The 20461-nt window shown below is 40.7% G+C and overlaps 1 protein-coding gene across 2 annotated transcripts in view; it reads left to right on the top strand.

The window, feature by feature from the left end:
• nlgn3a (neuroligin 3a) overlaps positions 1-19782 on the top strand; it is a 167960-nt gene extending 148178 nt beyond the window's left edge. For both annotated transcript variants that reach the window (XM_047157069.2, XM_017475248.3), the window contains 2 exons: positions 2580-3369; positions 18880-19782. In XM_047157069.2, coding sequence (XP_047013025.1) covers positions 2580-3369; positions 18880-19726 — 1637 coding nt within the window. In that variant the 3' untranslated portion in view covers positions 19727-19782. The remainder of the gene's footprint in view (positions 1-2579; positions 3370-18879) is intronic.
• Positions 19783-20461: the final 679 nt, after the last annotated feature.

Consider the following 20461-nt stretch of genomic DNA (forward strand, 5'->3'; position numbering starts at 1 on the left):
CATTTTTCGTCTACAAAGTTAACAGTTAACATTCTACTGGCTCCGGGGACACTCAGGGGTCTGCGATGTTCCAATTTTGTTGCAGTGGTGGAAACCACAACATATTATATTCACAGTTATTATGCCTATTAATAATAAAAGCCAAACTATTGGCACCCCATTCAGGGTGTACCTCGCCTTGTGCCCCATGCTCCCTGGGATAGGCTCCAGGTTCCCCCCAACCCTTTAGGATAAGCGGTATAGAAAATGGATAGATGATAGCCAAACTATTATTGTAGATGTTTAAACAAGGTGGTTAGTTTTTAAATAGTTTAATAATGAAATCTGCACTAGGGGGAACTGATTTTTAGTTTTGTAGTTGACAAGTTCCCTGACTGTAACGAATTTGAGAACCCGTGATCCAGTTTATGGAAACACACACAGAGAAAAAAAGGAACATCTGTTTGCAGACACGAAACACAAAAGTCTTTTAAAACAAAAGTTAAATAATAAAAAAAAAGTAAAGTAGATAAACCTTCTAGACTTGAGGGAATCATGCATAGTTTGACGTTTGATGCAATATTATATCATTTACATTGCTTTCCATGTATAGTTTGTCCCATAAAGATACTCTGTAGAACCATATAAAAGAGATTTTCTATCAGAGATTGTTCCAAGAAGCACTTCTTTAGGAACCTAAGAACTATCCAAAAATTCATTGAGGAGTCTTTTTTTCCAAGACTTTACATATAGGATAATAAGCCTTAGCATTTGTAGATGTAAAGCGCAAGTTAAGGATAAATTGGGAAGTAGCTAAGCACACAATTAAAAGCACTAAGTGCATTATTTGCAGGGCAATTTCTCAATCAGCAAGTAATTTATATCTGCTGTACTACAGCGAGGTGACCCTTGCCTAGAATAATTACTTCAATCAATCAGTAAGACACGGAGGCAGTTTGGACGCTCCTCCATAGCAGGAGCAGACATGATTACACAAGGGACACGGATGTAGCCGGCAAGATTTTGAGTCAAATATGGCTCTCACTGCCTCTGGGTTTTTGGCTGGACAAGGGATGCAGGGAAGGGGCCAAGAATAATGCCTAAGGTAATTTATTTTCCTTAGAGACAGGTAAAGGGTAGAGTTGTGTTTAAGATACTGCAATCAGTTCCATGGTGTTGCACAGGGCTTCCAGCAGAACACAAAGAACAGAGGATCGTTAGGTCAGTGTATGAAGAGCGAGGGCAGGGACAGATTTGCCACTTTCTTGGCCCCGCGGTGGCCGTCTTTCATCTTGCACATACTGTGCTAATGCTTCAGAGAGCTCGAAGATATCCTTGACATCTGCTCGGCTCACTCGGGGAGTCTGGCCTCTGTCCTGACCAGAGCTTCAGTCATGGAGCTGCTCCAAGAAGCAAAGTGCCCCACAACCCACTCTCTCACAAGTGCATTCTCATAGCTTTATGCCTGTACACACACACACACATACACACACACACATGCTCAGTCTCTTATCCAACCTGTATTGTCCTTCAAGAATGATCGCAGCATTGTAGAGGAGGCAAAATGCAGTATGGATTTATTTTTCTAGACCTTCTCAGCACAGGGAATTCGGTACAGAAACAAAACTTCATTAAAAGTGTACACTGTGCAAACTGAGCAATATTTGCACTGGTCATTTCTTTCTCCACAATTTGGCTCGTAAAACGTTATCTTGCTGCAAATGAGGAGGTCTAAGTGGTTGGCAAACATTGTCAGTGTGCACTGGGGCAGTGTGGCGCATGCAGGTCCTCAGATCAATTGTGCAATCAGGTAGGAGATTGCCCAGAGGAGGCTGAGCCAGTAATCCTTTAAGAGACTAAACTGAAAAAAAAAAAGTGCACTGCTGCAGCAAAAGTGCACCTTATATCCGAGCCCAGGCTATTTTAGGCAGCAAAATGTGTGCAGTCATATATCTCTTGATCATTTCCGAGGTGTACAAGAGCCGTAGTACAGTACTAATACGTGTGTATGTGCCCATTCCCTTCTGTATTTAGCCTCCCAATAGCAGTGCATGTGTAGGCAGACAGCTTTGGCTCCGTTTGCTGCAGAACTATTACGTTGGAGGAGTGGTTAGTAGTACTACTGAACAGCCAAATGCTAGAGAGACTTGACCCTCCATCAGAATTGGTACTTGTTATGGAAAGTCATGCTGTTCTGTACCTACGCAAAGAACTAAATCTACTTTGTTTTAGCAAGGGAGTAGGTGTGCATACTGTGACGGAGCATCACAAGCAGTGATCAGAAGCTTTGTGTGATATCCAGAAATGAACTCTAGCCCACCACCCTTTCCACCTGAGAAAATCCTGGTAGTAAATACGAACGAAGCAAATGTTGCCTGTTATATAAATGCATTGCTGTACGTGGCCATCTGTCCATGTGTTTGTTAAAACATTAGATTTAATTACGCTCCACTTTCTATGAACACGTACCATAGGACAGAAGTATTCGCTTTAGATTGAGAATTATATAGTGAGAATTTAATAGTTATTAAAGCCTGTTGTCAAAATCACTCATAGCTCAAAGTGTTATTTAAAGTTTGTTTATCTCCTTTTTTTTGCAGGTCTGTTCCATCGTGCCATCATCCAGAGCGGTTCAGCGCTATCCAGCTGGGCTGTCAACTACCAGCCTGTGAAATATACACGTCTGCTTGCAGAGAAGGTGGGCTGTAATGTGCTGGATACCATGGACATGGTGCACTGCCTGCGGAAGAAAAACGCCCGTGAACTAGTAGAGCAGGACATCCAGCCTGCACGCTACCATGTAGCCTTTGGGCCAGTGATTGACGGTGATGTGATCCCAGATGACCCAGAGATCCTCATGGAGCAGGGCGAGTTCCTCAATTACGATATTATGCTGGGCGTGAACCAGGGTGAGGGCTTGCGCTTTGTGGAAAATGTTGTGGACTCTGAAGACGGCGTCTCAGGCAACGACTTCGACTTCTCTGTGTCTGACTTTGTAGACAGCCTATATGGCTATCCAGAGGGGAAGGACACCCTGAGGGAGACTATCAAGTTTATGTACACGGACTGGGCTGACCGAGACAACCCAGAAACACGCCGCAAGACCCTTGTCGCACTCTTCACTGACCATCAGTGGGTGGAACCATCCGTGGTGACGGCTGACCTGCACGCTCGCTACGGCTCGCCGACCTATTTCTATGCCTTTTATCACCACTGCCAGAGTTTGATGAAACCCACCTGGTCAGACGCGGCACACGGAGACGAAGTACCATATGTCTTTGGTATCCCCATGATCGGGCCTACTGACCTGTTCCCCTGCAACTTCTCTAAAAATGATGTCATGCTCAGTGCCGTAGTTATGACCTACTGGACTAACTTCGCCAAGACTGGGTGAGTGCTCCTGTTTAGTAGATCATTCTAAGAAACCAACGTATACCGGGACAAATGTTCAATTTGGGCCATATGATTCATATTGATTCATATATCATCAAGATCAGTGTCAGACAATATGAGCAGCAATGAAAATAAGACAACGAAAAGCCTTACCCCATTCATCTTTCACTGTGTATGTGTGTTTGCTCTATATAAGAAAATATAGTGTAGATCACGTGTAAGAATATGTACTGCATGACTGGGACAAGGGTTGAAAAGAGAAAACCATAAGACATTTTGGCCCGTGGCAATATCGATCAGCTCAGCTCTCTGCAGTCGATCACTAGCTCCCCAGCTGTCTTGACTGTTTTCCCCTCTTCTTCAGCTCAGTTTTGCCCAGAGCAAAAAGCATTATGGATTTGTATAAGCAAACCTTGTAATCAGGTCCAACAAAACAAATCTAATTTGATGACCACTATTGCTAGAAAAATCATCGATCGCTCATGCCTCTGGTTGCGTAAATTGTGCTGTTTTGCCATTCGTAATAAAATGACATTGCCTGACATTTATAAATCATTCTATGAACGATGAGAATATACAAAAGGTGAAGTGGGAAATAAGATAGACTATAAGATTGCTTATAGTTGGATTGCTAAAAATATATATATATATAAATAAAAAATTGCAAAAGGCTCTGAAAAGCCTCCAGACAAACATCTGTCTGGGCAAAGTCACACAGCTTAAGGGCACTCCACATTTCATATTTTAATTTCAGATTCTGGCCACAAGAGTAGCATCGTGAACGACATATTTTTATGAGAGTGTATTGCATGAAACACACTGGACTTGCCCAACAGAAATAATCCTCCACAACTTTTCAGGGGGAAAGATTTAAATGAAATTCCTATTCCTATTGGATGTATAGAACATTATATAACTTTATCTTGCAAAGAGCATACTGTGACACATAGTCCTTTAAAACCTGACTAAACACGAATAACAATCCTGACCAAGAGTTATCTTGTTTCCATGGCATTGTTTTTGGTTAGGGGGTTTATTAGAGGGCAGCAGAGCTTAGACAGTACTGAGGATTAAATATTTGAGAAGCAAATCTCAGTCCTGTGAAGAACTTAAGGTCTGAGATGACCTCTAACCCAACATGCATGTTGACCCTGCTGACCTCTTCACACCTTGCCCACGGTGCAGTTGGCATTTGTCTCCAAGCAGGGAAAAGATTTGCCACAATCAACAGGTCTGTTCATGCCAGCTGTTTAATAATGAGATGACCCAGATCCAGCCATTGCTATCAATCTGATGTGTGCAATATATTAGTTCTGTGTATACAGATATCCTGTCTGAGTGCACGTCAACAGCATGTATCATTCCCCAAACCTAAATTCCACTTTTTGCTTTACAGGCTTCTTGGGTCATTGCAATAGTAAAAGGGCATGAAAATTCCCATTTGCTGTAGAAGGTACCAAATTTTACAGAAAAATCACGATTGAAAAAAGTAAGATAGACCTACTATATGCTAGTGGCTTATCCTAATGGATTCTTGATACGAGAACCAAAAATATTCAGTTCGTGTACATGATTGATCAGAAATGAGGAGAAGTCTATTTTCTCTACACTGAATCAGCCATGCAGGGATTGTGTATTTTAACCCGTGTCTATTACATTTGTTTTGCCATTTTTCCAACCACACCTTTAGCCTTGTGATTTAAAGAAAAATAATAATAAATAAATTTTAAAAAATAAAAAAAACCTCCCCAGAAAACCACTGTTTTTAATAGAAATGGCTGTGTTAATAATTACATTCCCAATCCAGCTGTTTTCAGCATCAATCCTTTCTTTTCAGTAGCTTTTACCAACACTAAAACACTACCCATGCTGTTCTGAGCCACAGTAGTCGGTAATAAGAACAATCATTCTCTGTTTTCTTTTATCTTTTCTCTGAGTACAATTTTTGCTTTTGTTTATTTTGTTATTTTTATTAACCTGAGTCTTACTGACATGAATCCAGATAAAACTTGTGTGAAACGACTAGTGTATAATCTGTATATTGCTTATGTGCAGAGACTGAGAACCTGTCCACTCATGCATCAGTTAATGTTAATTTAGTCATACAGGTTACACTGCCAAAACAGCAACGGTAATTTTACTTATCCTCTTCATTTTCACATCATTAGCGCCTTAACTTTAATCTTTCCATCATTTGTCTCCAGTCTCGTGTAGTTATTTACTCGTTTATGGAAAGTATCGTACTTGGAATATGTATTTGCTTGGCTGAAAATTCAATTAGCAGCGGCTTCACTTAACACCGCAATATACATCTACCTTGTCTTATTCTGGCTCAAACCACATCGTTCACATGATGTAATGCTTGACGTTAGGTCGGTAAAATGTTTTTTAAAAAATGTATTTATTTATTTATTTTTAAAAGACACTGCTGCATCTTAATAAGAGGAACTTTGCAAGCCAGTGCACTCAGACGATGAGGAGACCACACTCAAACGTCAGCTGACCCCATTACACAAGGCCAGCCTGTTCTTTCCCAGGATTGGAGCTAATTACATCCTTCGTTTTCTGGCTTTGTCTCAGCGGAGACCACTGGCAGTCTCATTGCGATTTAAAAGGGCTCGTGTATGGTTTGTGTAACTGCACCCCTCTCTGTTTTCAATACCGTCTTAGTTAAGCTCAGCTACTGATAGGAGAGCTGCCGCCAGTATCCTAATTAACTTAGGTTAAGCTAACACAGTGGCTTGTTACAGAGTCTGAGTCTGTATTGATCTGGGTGCTATGCTGTAACCACAATACAATGATACAATTACAGCTTTCCTATCAAAATGTATGTGGTATTCCACTAGGGATGCATACGATTACTTATATACATCATGGGTACGAAATTTCTCGTCCAAATCAATATCGATATTTATACCGATTATCAAAAGTAAGTAACCTACTTAATATTAATCACAAAAGCGCTTCATGGAACATTTTATTCAGCTTATCATGAATGCATGCATGTTCATGCACTTAGGCTGCTGGTCTCGTTCTTTACAGTTAAATCGACATCGATTTAAAAAAAAAATTAATTAGCTAGCCACATTAGTTAGCTTGGATCGAGTAGGTTTGCATTGGAGAAGAGCAGGCTTTGATTCCCTTCGGAAAACTGCTTTCCTCATTGTCTATGAGCGATAGTTATAAGTTTTAAGGTTAATCCTACTAGTTTGCTTGTATTGTAGGATGATGCTGTAGTAGCGCCTTTTAATATTCTTTGCAGAGCACAGCTTGCACTCTTCTTTGATTTGATTGGCATCATTAATCGTGAGATTTGTCCAGATCGCTGTCATTTTTTTGTGGCATCTGTTGATTAGCATAGTAGCGTACACTAGGCTTATGTCACTGTGGTATCTGAGCATATTTTACACGTACAAATAAATGCATGCAAGTAAAGCATGGTACTGGATACTAGTGTCTGTATCAATGCAGCCCTGTTAAATACTGAAATTCACTATGAAAATTTGCAAACTGGCTTTCATTGAATTGGAATAAAGACGTGTACCTTCCTACCTACCTACGTCATGTGGATTCTACTGAGAATGAAACACAAGTTTGTTGTTTGATGTTTGTGTTCAGTAAGAGTTTCTAACACCACCTACAAAAGGCCAATGTGCCAGCATTTGGCAGGTAAACCTTGTCAAAGTCTGTGAAATCCTACAAACAAACAAAGACTCAAACATTACTGGCGTTGAATCTTAAAAGCCATTCTATCAGTTACTAGTTAGGGCATATAACTTCATTATATTATGCTATCCTATATAGTAAGCACAGTATATAAGGAAAGTGTTTTGGATTCGAATTTGAACATGATAGATTTTACCATGGATCATGGGCAGAAAGTGGAAACTTATATCAGCAACAAAGAAAACAATACTGTGAGTATAACAAATGATGTGATTGAGATATTGCCTCCTAAAGTTGCTGAAAAATGATATTTGGAAAAGAGAGCAGGAAATTGATACACTTAGGATTGCTGTGCTGTTCTGTCTGGTAGAGAAGCCTTTCCAATTAGAAGACAATTATCAGGACAATTTAGCGATGATTGCTTTTGAGCAGTCGCTGGTTTGCACTGTTTCTATCTCCACAAGTACTTCCCTGTTTGATACAGATCATACTTCAGCAGAGGCAGGATGGCTACAGTTATAGTACAGCCCTCGGCAAAGGTGGGGAGGGGAACCATGACAAAAAAGTGTGCAATAACAGATTTGTTACCATCATAGTGTCTGGTGGAAAAGTGCCAAATAGTGATGCTGGCTGATGTGTGGTCTGATGTGATAATACATGGTAGAGGTCTTTCACCTAAGCTGATCAATCATTAAGGACCATAAGGAGGATTGGAAAAATATCTAGCAACTGCCCTCCATGTATGGTCCATGGTCCCATGATCTATGGACCAGTAACATCAGAGTTACAAGCAGCTTCTAAAGGGATGTTTTTGGAAGACACCATGACAAGCTGATGCTGCTGGAGAAGTCTGTGTTGGACTTTCATATGCTATAAAAGTCATATTGTAGTGTTGTCACTCCCACTTTGTCCGGCTTATTTCATTGACATGGAGTCCTTGTGACATTCCGTCGTCATGGTGTTGCTTGCTTCAAAGAAGAAACTGTGAATTGGAAGAGTTTCGCGCCATCAACTGAGAAGCTTTCAAGAGTTCTGCTCAATCACTCAAGCATGTGTTGTGGTACATGTGTTCAGACTTTGTGAAAATAGAGTACTCAGTTCAGTTCTGGTTGCATGAAATGAAAAGGCAGCACTCTGTGCGCCTTCTGTAACTATAATGTACTGTACCACTGAAGAACTGAATTAGCATAACAAAATACCGAGTTGTCGATAACATAATGAAGCTTGATCTAGTGCAGAATCAGTGACATTGGTGTTTACGTTTTACACCTGGCTGAGATATTTAGTGACCTTACAGTGACAAGGATACCTCAGGTACTTTGGGCATGTTCTTTTCAGATTTGGTGATCCTTGGGGCCATGGTCATTGATGCGCTGTGAAGTAAGGAAGGATGAACTGAAAAAGACACATTTAATTATATTTGACTCTAGCATCATCTCGTATTCATTTCTGTCATTCATCTTGTGCCAGTACACACACTGACAGAGGAACCTTTTTTTTTATTATTCATTAACAGCACTGATTTCTGATGTCCTTATGCCTATTGGAATCCCACAGTATGAGTGGTTTAGGCTGTAAGACACCCATTTCTCCCATGAGTGAAGCTGTCACGTCCAGTGTGTCTCAGCTCTGCTTGACTTGTGACGAATGTTCGTGGGTTGCCACTCCACAGGAAACCATGTAATCTAACCAAGGTCTTCTGGGATCTCTAAGTCTGAATAGTGAGAATGAAATCATGCTTGATTGGATATTCGAGGAAATCACAGATGACAATCAACTACCAGATTTATGAGTGGGATATGTTATGTGACCGGCTGACATTGTGACATTTTCCTTTTTCAAATAAAAAGTTATCAAATAAACATGACAAATTATCATTAAAATCATAATTGTATTACATTGTTATGTTTAGTGAGAAATAATCTCAGTACACATGAAACCATTTAGACACGGTACACATGGTCCTAAAGCATGTGGTGGGGTTGTGTTTGTCAGTTTACATAAATATGGCTTAACCCTTGTGTGTCAATTTAAAAAAGTTACACATAGGTCCAAAGAGGACAAAAATGTCCATGTCCAAAAACTGTCATAAAAATATTATATAATAACCGTTTAAATGCTGGTTTGTTTACATAATGCCACATGTGGGGGATTTTTTAATGAAAAAAAGACAAAGAGTAATTATTTTTATTTTAAACAACAAAAAAAAACTACCATTCAGGTACATAAAGGACAAAAATGTCCATGTAAAAAAAAACTTTCATAGAAATATTATATATTAATATTTTTTTCCACTTTCACTGACTTTACCAGCATCGGTTCTGATCATAATGACCAAACATTCATTCATTTTCAGAATTTTAACCCTTTAAACGTGGGATTCTTTGCATAATGCAAAAATCTTCTAAGCTCAAGAACCTTCTTTGACTCGTATGCATGGGGTGGGATTTGTGATTTCCAGTACAATATCATTTCTTCCGTTCAAACTGTTCACACACACACATAACATTTTCAGTGCAAACATACAAACCACGTCTCTGATATCCATACAAATACACCCACACAATTATAGCTGCATCGTTTATTCTGTTGGTCTGTAGTGCTCTATAATACAGCAGAATCAGAAAAGAAAAGAAAAAAGGAAAAGCATGTACAGGTGCATCTCAAAAAATTAGAATATCATGGAAAAGTTCATTTTTTTCCATAATTTAATTCAAAAAGTGGAACTTTCATGTATTCTAGATTCATTACACATAAAGTGAAATATTTCAAGCCTTTGTTTTGTTTGTTTGTTTTAATCTCGACTCATGGAAATCAAAAATCCAGTATCTCAAAATATTAGAATAAAGAATTTATAATGCAGAAATGTCGACCTGAGAAGACTCTTATCAGCTAATTAACTCAGAACACCTGCAAAGGTTTCCTGAGCCTTTAATCTCTCAGTACACACGACCACAATCGGTTTTCAGATGAAAGTCAATTTTGCATTTCATTTGGAAATCAAGGTCCCAGAGTCTGGAGGAAGAGTTGGGTTTGACTACAGTATCAAGAGGTGTGGTTAATCAAATCAATTCCTCTCATTCACACCACACACACCTCACACTTCCCTACTTGTCAGGACACACCCAGTCCTAATTCCATGGCTAACTAAATAAATTCCATCCAATTAGTTCCCCAAATGTCTGGTTCGGAACGGTACAGATTAACTGCCACATGTAATTTATGCTTTTTGCCCTTAAATTCAGTTTTGAATGGCACCAACAGAGATTTATGCACATCCTGGTGAATATACCTCACATTTACCTCCCAACACCTTTGCAATGCCTTGTCAAGTATTTGTGGATCGGAGTCTATGGGCAGCCTCAGTCCACCAAGGCCTGATGTATAGCCCCTGACACACTGCATGACACTTCCTGGTTGGTGGATGGCTGTGTGATTGCTGACAACAGGAGCATCTGACCTACTTGCATTTGGGGCAGTCTTCCCAGAAGTGCCCCAGCTCTCTGCAAACAGACCTGCCCAGGTCCCATCCCAGCTCTCTGAAGAGCTGGTGGTACCCTGAGTAAGAGAGGGGAGAAGATAAAGAGACAGGAAGGTGGGAGGTTTTAGATGGGTGACGTGCAAGCTTCCATCTCCTGGCATCTTCTGGCAAGTCCTGCAGTAGACTTCTTGTTCCATGAAGTAGAGGTGATGGGGCTTGTGAATGCACATACGGTATGGGGTTCTCTACCTGATGGATTGCATCATTCATAAATTTAGGCTGGTGACACTGGAGCCTCATGGCTGTTCCAGCCCTATGTCGTGTGATGAACTGCCCCAGCTCCACTCGTTTAACAAACTTCTCTGAAAGAGTTGAGCCTCTGAGCAAGGGCAAGGGCCTGGTCCCTTTCTTCCACAGTCAGCTCCCAGAGGCATCAACTTTGCCATCAAATTCAACCTGCTCCAGAACAGCTCTTTTCACTGCCAGATTGTCCAACTGGCTCTCAGGGAGTAAACTGTGGGCTTCCTAGTCAGCAGAGCTTGGATCCAGAAGCCTCACTCACCCAAAGGAAATCCATAAGCCAAGATTATACCTTCAAACATATGGAAGTGTATTGTGTAGTCTATACTTACAATTAAAAGAGTATATAAACTATTTTAATAGGTTGTTTCCAAAACATTATAAACTCTCTCCATAGGGATAATTCTCCTGAGTCCCTATATACCCTGTTTGAAAATGTATAACCCAAAAAGGTCATTCCCTCCGTGGGAATCCCTGAACTAGATTTATTTATTTATTTATTTATTTTAATCTAAGAACCCTTAATTATCAAATGAACCCTTAAAGAAGCCTTCTAAAAACTAAGAACAAAGGCCCTTTTTCTAGGATTATCCTAATTATATCAAATAGCATCAAGAGCATTCACTTGTTGTTTAATGGGTTGAAAAAAATGTGTTTCTCTGCCAAACTTGATCTCTTTAACAAATCACTACATATCGCAGGAGAAATAAAGCCATAGCTTTACCTAATTAATCTGCTTTACATCAGCTCTAACAGTGATAAACATCTGCACACTATTACAATTATACTATGTGTAAGAATATATAGAGTTATGAGATCGTTTGAAGATATGTGTGTGATATGATATAAGTGCGTCAAAGATTTGGGAGAGGCATATACAGTAACATTGATAATGCTATTGGTATGCTAACGTCAGTGATAGTACTGGCGGCTATGTATAAACTGTTTTTATCAATGAATGAGTGTGCCTCATAGCTGTTATGAACGGATTTAAACACTGGTTAAAATAGAAAGGTGTCATAAATGAATGAAGTCTGCTGTATGAATGTATTTGAAAGAAGTCACCTACTTATGTGAACACCCATAACAACGCCCCATTGTTGCAAGAAATGGGGCAGATTTGAATGTCACACCCACACACCACTCGTTGCTAAGTAGGGAAGTGAAAATGAGGGTTAGTAGGTTGTCTGACAGAACCCTATCAAACCCTTGTTCCAGTCATACATACCCTCTCACACAGTCCACTTCCGTTTCATTGCTGACACTGCCGCAATCAGCTGGCATGCGCATGCACATAATTAGATAAGCCATGCGTACTGCTTCCTAATGGCAAAAATCAGATTACGACCAAGATGCTGCATCGATTCACCAAAGAGATGTTGAATTATTCATCTTCGCTTACGGCACCACACCTACAGCGTGATCCACGCAGAAAAGCCTGCATGTGAAAAATACTCCTACACTTCGACGCTCCCTAGCTCTGCGTGTCGCTCCAGTTCTCCCCAAGCAACTGTCATGATGAGGACGTCATCGCTGACCCGAGCTCTGCCTGACCAGCTCTCCGAAAACACTACGCATGCAATCAATGCACAGTCTGTTAAACTGATTATTACTGGCAAGAATGTGTGGTGTATATTGACATGGTGCACTTTCCTATCATCCAAGATTGCCACCGGGTCAATCTGCGGCTCGGGCACACAGGCTCTGCTGCAAGAATTCATAAAGTCACTGATGCTGCAGCCTTCATTGACATCCTGCTCTCTGGCATGTTGCACGGCGGAGGATCGATATGAGGTTAGCGCAGCCGCCTGCTCCTTTGAAACTTAATTACTGATATTCGGCTACAAAGTCATCATAGCCTGTCTGCCGATATTCATCGGGGATCATTACTAGCCTAATAAAATGGGTTATTTATGGGCCACACCTCTGATATCCAGTCTCACTGGAGGATTTCACTTCAGCAATATCAATTTAACGTCCTGGCCTGAAAATACAAAATAATAATTATTAATAATAAATAAATAAATAAATAAACAACAGCTATAAACTAGAAATGAAAATGTCTTTTTTTTTGGCGAGTTTTAGGGGGTTTTTTTTCCCTCCTATCTTTTTTTGTGTGTGTGTGTTGCTGCAAGTGAACAGGTGCCTACATCCTTGAGGAGCGGGAGGCAGAAAAAAAGCCCCCAGGCTTGTAAAACACACCAGAGTGCCATATTTCCTCACAGATGAATCACCTTTCCAAAGTTGATTGGATGCTTAGTGGGGCTCATGCCTTGATTCTGTTGATTAAACTTTGAACGTGAGCATGAAGGAGGTGTGGGACGAGATCTCATCATGTCATGCTGCGGCACTTCTCTGCACTTCATACCGTATCCCCTAATCATCTCCACTCCACTCACACCCAAGCTACATGACAGGAAGGAGACCTGTGCTCGGTCTGGAATGCCATATGTTAATACAGTTAATAAATCAATAGTACCGCGGAAAGGGAATCGGAGGCCACCTTGCACCCGAACTCCAGCCTCGTGCTGGTGTGGACGCGGAAACGGTGACCCCTGGAGGCGAGAAGGTGTTAGTGTGTCCATCAAGCTTCTCTGCTTGAAGCACCCCATGTTTTAGTGTCATGATTAATACGATCCACTTTCTATCAGCACACTCGCCATCAATGCACACTGCGCTGTTTCTCCAAAGCAATTAGCCAAGAGCCTGCACCACTGTTGCTTTATCAAAAACAAGCTGCTACCTGAAGAACACCCTGAAACATGCTGATTTATTCATTCGTATTTACTCTAAAAGCGTCTGCTTTTTTGAGGGAGATGCATTGGGCTTTCTTTAAACTTGCCATACCGAATACACTGACGACACAGATATTGTGCCTGTCAAACCTACAGACAGAAGAGTGATAGAATATGACAATTTGGAATTAATAATGCATGGTGTTCATGTAGCAGGCATACAGACAGCTCGACTTTCACTGATCTCAGAAGCAGGGATGAAGATAACAGTCGTAGGTTTGTTTTGTTGATCGCTGCCTTCGTGCACTAGAGGGGGATATTTAGGTCACTCTGTTATGGAGTATGGAGGAAAATGTGGCTTTGAGCAGGAAAATGCCTGACAGGAGAAGGGGCAATGAAAAAATGTTGACTGATGGGAGAAAGGAAAAGGATTCTGGCTGACTGGAAGAGGTACACTGTATAAATGTCTGATAAGCATCGGGTGCTTGTTAACCCTCATGTCTTGTTCATTACATGGCAAGCGATGTCCCATTACCCCACTGATTAATATTGATGAACTATTGATTTATTTATTTATTGATCGATTGATTGATTTATTCCCCCAGTGTTCCTGGGATAGGCTCTGGATCCATTCGACCCTGACCAGAATAACAATAAAGCGGTTCCCGGAGAAATTTCCCACTATGTGGGTCGGCGTTTTTTTTTACTATGGGATCAAAAGGACATGTATATAATCTCTATGATATAAACATTTAATTATTGATGTTTTCAGCTCCTTTAGTTTCGAATATAATACGTCTCCCAGTATTGACCATGTTCTGCACAATTCCATATCTAAAAAAATGTAAGAAACCTTCCTAAATAAAACTTGTCTCCTTGTACTCCAAAGAAGTCCAAAGTTATAAGTATGACATTTGGAAGTTTAGTGTTACCCAAAACCAAATAATCCAGTACAGAGTATGCATGTACACATACCACATGACCACCATACAAAAACACATAGCACTATTGTCTCACGACATACAGTGCAAAAACCCAAATACTGTTATTGAAGAGAAGTTTAAACACCTCATTAATCACAAGGATTTGGCGTTTCATCTTTCCTGCCCAAACATCAGGGGAAGTACACCTAGAACACTGGATCTGTTCCTCCTGGCACGACTTTCTTCAAGAATACTAACTTTTTCATTTGATTTCCAATCGTTTTGCTTCCATCACAAGCTGAAACAATGTCTTACAGACTTTCGTGATTGCTTATACACACTGTTGTTGCAGTCTGGCCCACATTCCTCAGTAACCAAAGCTCATCTGTTTCTTCTTTTTGTTCCACTGGCACATAACTCATTTTGTCACATTTCATATTTTCCTGGAACCCAAAGACATAAAATATATGCATTTATACTGTCTGTACCATCTGTGGGGGAGGGGGGGGACGCATTTTTTTCTATAGGCAATATAATACAGTGAGGCAAAGAAAGAATAGATTTAAATGTGATCTTATGCCAAAAAGCCACACAGAAATATAGTGAAATGAAATGACTGCACCTGCTATCCAGATGAACCTCCAAACAGGATGACTGGGCATCAATACACACATGAATAAAGACAGTAATAACAGGTGATGCTGTACAGCATGGAAGGCTAGAGGAAACAGCGAAAGAAAGATAAGAGAACAGAGATTGAATGATGTAGACAGATAGAAGAAGAGATGGTGGAAGAGAAGGAGAAGGGATCGCTATATATACAATACAAGTAGCGCTACCATACAAAATTTTTGATTTGAGTTCTAGAAAAGCAACGTGCGCAGAGTAGAGGTGTAAGAGCAAGGATAATGTGTAGGTTGGCGTTTTAGGGGTTAGTTACGTGCTCACGGAAGAGATGGGTCTTTAGCTGTTTTTGCAGATTCGGAGGTCCGGATTGAGGTTGAAGTTCATTCCAACACTGAGGGACGGTTAGTATGAAGATTGTGGAAAGGGACCTTGAGCCACGCTGAGTAGGCACTACTAAGCGTTGGTTGCTAACCGAACGCAGATTACGTGAGGGAACGTAAGCCTTAAGGAGAGTGGGTAGGGGGTAGGGGGTGCTGTTCCAGACAAGGTCTTGTACGTGAGCATCAAGGCCTTGAATTTGATACGGGCGGCTACAGGAACCCAGTGGAGGGAGATGAAGAGGGGTGTAGCGTGTTGCAACAGTCCAGTTCTGATATGACAAGAGCCTGCACTAGTAGCTGTGTAGCCTGTTCGGTGAGATAAGATAGGGTCTGATTCTCTTGATGTTATACAGAATTAACCTACAGAACAGTGCAGTTTGATATTTTTTATTATACTCATTCATTTTATTCAATCATTCATATTAAAATATATATATATATATATATATATATATATATATATATATATATATATATATATATATATATATTTACAGTACGTTTTTTCACAACGTCATGACATGTTGGATCACAATTCCCGAATCACAGGACTTCACAATCACCAGATCGCAATCCAGTTGAACATTATAAACAGCCCTCTCCAGTGCCATCATCAAAACACCCCCCTGAGCTAAAATCATTTCGAAGATTGGTGTCTCATCTCTCTAGTATAGTTCCAGAGACTTGTAGAATCTATTCCAAGGCACATTGAAGCTGTCCAGATCACCACTTTATTTACAAAGTCAGCGGTAAATGTGCCTTTAGATTATTTACATGAGGTCAGATCAGCTCTGTGCTTTCACTTACACATTGCGTTCCTTTCATTTTTCACTTTTCGCGCATCTCTCAAAAGATGATCTCAAAAATCATTGAAAGATCCACACCTCTACATAAAGTGTATATGTAAAGTGTGGAATTGATTTCAGCTGCTGAAAGCAGATTATCTTCAAGACGCTCAAGCATGGGGCTTTAAATTCCTTTCAATAGGCTATGCAGAGATTTTTTAAATGTCACAGCTATTGCGCAAGCATTCGATTGGTTCCTTCGTTCACGGCCACACTGAGCCCCATAGAGTTATTATTGGTGAAAAAAATGATTGCATAAATGTACATTTCATAAACGTTCCATTTATGTTTCACCATTGTATCTACCTCGTATTGGTGTCTTTTAGATAAGTGTCTTGGCAGAGGTCACAATCTGAGAATGAAACAAAAACATTTCTGACACTGCCAGTACTTTATGTCACATGAGCACATCACATGATGGCTTCTAAGACCACCAATTCCTCAACAACTCAACAACAAAAAGAATTCATGTTTGTCTGGGACAGCAAAATCAGACTGAAATTCACACACTGTAATTCGGATACTCTGAACATAATTCCTGAAACCTTTTCTTCACTTTAGCACGATGAAACTCAATTTCCACACCGTTCTCGTGGAGTACTATAAGCACCATCAAGCTCAACTGTAGCTCCTAGTTCTAAAGTGCTGCAATTTGCGTACATGGATGAAAAAGTACTCAGGTGAGCTGTTCGCTATGTTTGCTAAGTCAAGCCGGAGGTCCAACGGCAAAGATAGTGGTAGAGGAAGAGAGGATGTGGTCAGTGAAGTGAAAGAAAAGCTGGAAGACAACACATCACCGAAGACGTGCGACGATTATTAATTATGTCCTCATTTGTGGAAAGCCAGACAAAGCGTACAGACAAACCTGAGCTGCTTCTACATAGCTTTCAATAATCAGGACATAGGGACATAGAGAAGATCATCTGTGTCCTTCTTTCGTCTTTTGCTTTTGTATGTCACTGCATCAATGCAGGTTGAAACAGAAAATATACTTTTAATGCTTTTAATACAGAGTTGACAGGCAGCTGGCTGATGATGCCATAGACATTAAAATGAAACACAATAAATACGTACTTTTATTCTCGGTCTCTAATGGTTGTATTCTTTTTGTAGAAATATTTGTGTGTAACCTTTTTTTTTTTCCTCAGGACTCAGGAAGGTGTTCAATTTTGTGTTTTTCAGTTTTCCTTGCATCGATTTCACATGGTTCAGTTCTTTATCAGTTCATTTGCATATTTGATAACCATGTATTATGTCTCCTTCATGGTCAAGTAGTTGCATTGGACTGGTGTACCTGAAGGCAAAGCTTGATTACGAGAAAAGTTCACATGTTTTTGAGGATTCGTATTTTGAAAACAGGGGTATGATTTTAGAAAATGTGTTTTAGCAGGAGTAATGTATGCCAGAACGGCACACTAAAGAATGGAGCTTTTATTTTACGGTGTTTTATAGCTGGAAACTGTGCCCAGGGAGAAAATACGCTCTGTGTACATGACTGCAGCACACAACCTGTGAACTCTGTGTCATTCTGTATATAGTCATCAGTGACCTTGGACAAGTATGATATCTGTAGCGAGATTTATCCCCGTGTGTGTTTTGAAATTTATTACCCTATCACTAAGCATAACATACAGTATAGTGACGAGAGACAACAATATATATATTTGCTGTTAATTCAGTCACCCACTTGGTTATTTTTAATACCAATAATCCAGATTAAAAAAACAAAAAATAAGGATCGCTATGTGAAAAAAACAAACAAATATCGTATAATATTCGTATAAATGGTCGTGTCTAAGTATAACAGTTTATTTTTATTGATATTAAAATACATTATATGGCCAAAAAGGTATGTGGACGTCTGAGCATTGAACATCCCATTCCAAAACCATGGTCATTAATATGAAGTTGGTCTCCCCTTTGCTGCTATAACAGCCTCCAGTCTTCTGGGAAGGCTTTCCACTGTGGTTGTGGGTATTTATGCGCATTCACCCACAAGAGCACAACAGGTTGGTCACCGATGTCCGGAAAGAAGGCCTGGGACAGAATTGGTGTTCCAGTTCATCCCAAAGGTGTTCAGTGGGGTTGAGGTCAGGGCTCTGTGCAGGCCAGTCGAGTTCTTCCAGACCAACCTTAGTGAAGCATGTCTTTATGGATCTCGCTTTGTGCTGGAACATGTTTGGGCCCGTTAGGTCCAGTGAAAGGAAATTTTAATGGTACAGCATACAAAGAAATTCTATACAATTGTTTGTTTCCAACTTTGTGGCAACAGTTTTGGGGTAACGACACACATGGTTGTTATGGTCAGGTGTCCACATACTTTTGGCCATATTAATCAGCAATAAAAGAAATGAGTCCCAAAAGAATTTTTATGTTGACTTTAGTGCAGGGCCTGAACAGCCTTGTTGTTACTTATTTATGTTCAAGCTCAATTTTATTAAATAAAACATCACTGCATAGCAAACAAATGCATGGATTAAGATATTTTCTCATTTGAAGACAGCTAGCCCAAATTACAACGTCAAATAAATGTTGTGTGTGTGTTCACAGAGACCCAAACAAGCCAGTGCCCCAGGACACCAAGTTCATCCACACAAAAGCCAACCGCTTCGAGGAAGTGGCCTGGTCCAAATACAACCCTCAGGACCAGCTGTACCTGCACATCGGGTTGAAGCCACGTGTTCGTGACCACTACCGTGCTACTAAGGTGGCCTTCTGGAAGCATTTGGTGCCACACCTGTACAACCTGCATGACATGTTCCACTACACGTCAACCACTACACGAGTGCCACCCCCTGAGACCACGCAGAACTCACTGGCCACCAAGCGGCCTAATGGCAAGACCTGGCCTTTCAACACCAAGCGGCCACCCATGTCACCGGCTTACAACAGCGAGAGCGGCACAGAACGGCGGAACAGCGCGGATAACGATGAGACCGGGCCATTGCTCGTCGAGAACGCACGTGACTATTCAACCGAGTTGAGTGTCACCATCGCTGTGGGTGCCTCTCTGCTCTTTCTCAACGTGCTCGCCTTCGCTGCACTTTACTACCGCAAGGACAAGCGCCGCCAGGAGCAGCGGCCACAAGGCAGCCCGCCTCGTTCCAACGCTAACTCCAATATCAATGGCACCAACGTCGAGGATGAGATCGCATCACTGCAAGTGAATCAGTGTGACGCCACACCAGCTGGAGAGGCACTACCGCTCACCGCGCTTCCCGACTACGCGCTGACTCTGCGCCGCTCACCTGATGACATCCCTCTCATGACGCCCAACACCATTACCATGATCCCCAACTCGCTGGTGCCCATGCCCAACCTGCACCCATATAATACCTTCACAGCCGGCTTTGGCACAACCGGTCTTGCCCACTCACACTCCACCACCCGTGTATAGCTTTAAGGAGGGTGCAGAAGAGTATTGGGTTTTGTACGAATATCACAGTTATGGAAGAGGAAAAAAAAAAAAAAGAAAGAAAGATTTTGAATAGACATTTTGTCACAGGCAGTTGCTTTCTGAATGTCAATTCGATCTGGTTGTGAACTCCACGTTCCCTTCCAACGGGACAAGCAATCCGAGCAGTATTTTTTTCTAATGATCATTTTAAAAATGGGGGGACAACCTTTTTAAGAAGACTGGGCAGTTATTGGCAACACTCTTTTTTGAATAATTAACAAAAATGAAGAAAAGTGCTTTTTATTTCCCATTTCGTTCTCGTGTGGGAAACACATTTCAAAACAATGGCCTCTCAGATCACATCTGCATAATATGTGTTGCTTTTGTTTTTCTCATCAATGCCTTACACGAGAGCTTGATTTTTTGTTTCGTCCTTTTTAATCTTTCAGTGACATGGGCGTGCCTGGATCTTATTTAGCCTGAACGATTGGATTCATGAAATCTAAGAAAAGAGACATGTTGAAAATGTGTCGAGAATCGAAGCAATCCAGACCAGCTTTTTTCAGTTGCATATACTCATATATGGTTTTACGTTTCTTTCCCCCCTTATTTCCAGTAATAATAACTTGTCTGATCCCGACTCTCTCTGTCATGAGACAAGACTGAAGATACAGACTTTACTGTGAGTGTTTTGTTAAGAGAAAATTGCATATTTTATGACAAAATGAACTACGT

This window comes from Ictalurus punctatus, chromosome 8 (genome assembly GCF_001660625.3).
Source record: "Ictalurus punctatus breed USDA103 chromosome 8, Coco_2.0, whole genome shotgun sequence".
NCBI lineage: Eukaryota > Metazoa > Chordata > Actinopteri > Siluriformes > Ictaluridae > Ictalurus > Ictalurus punctatus.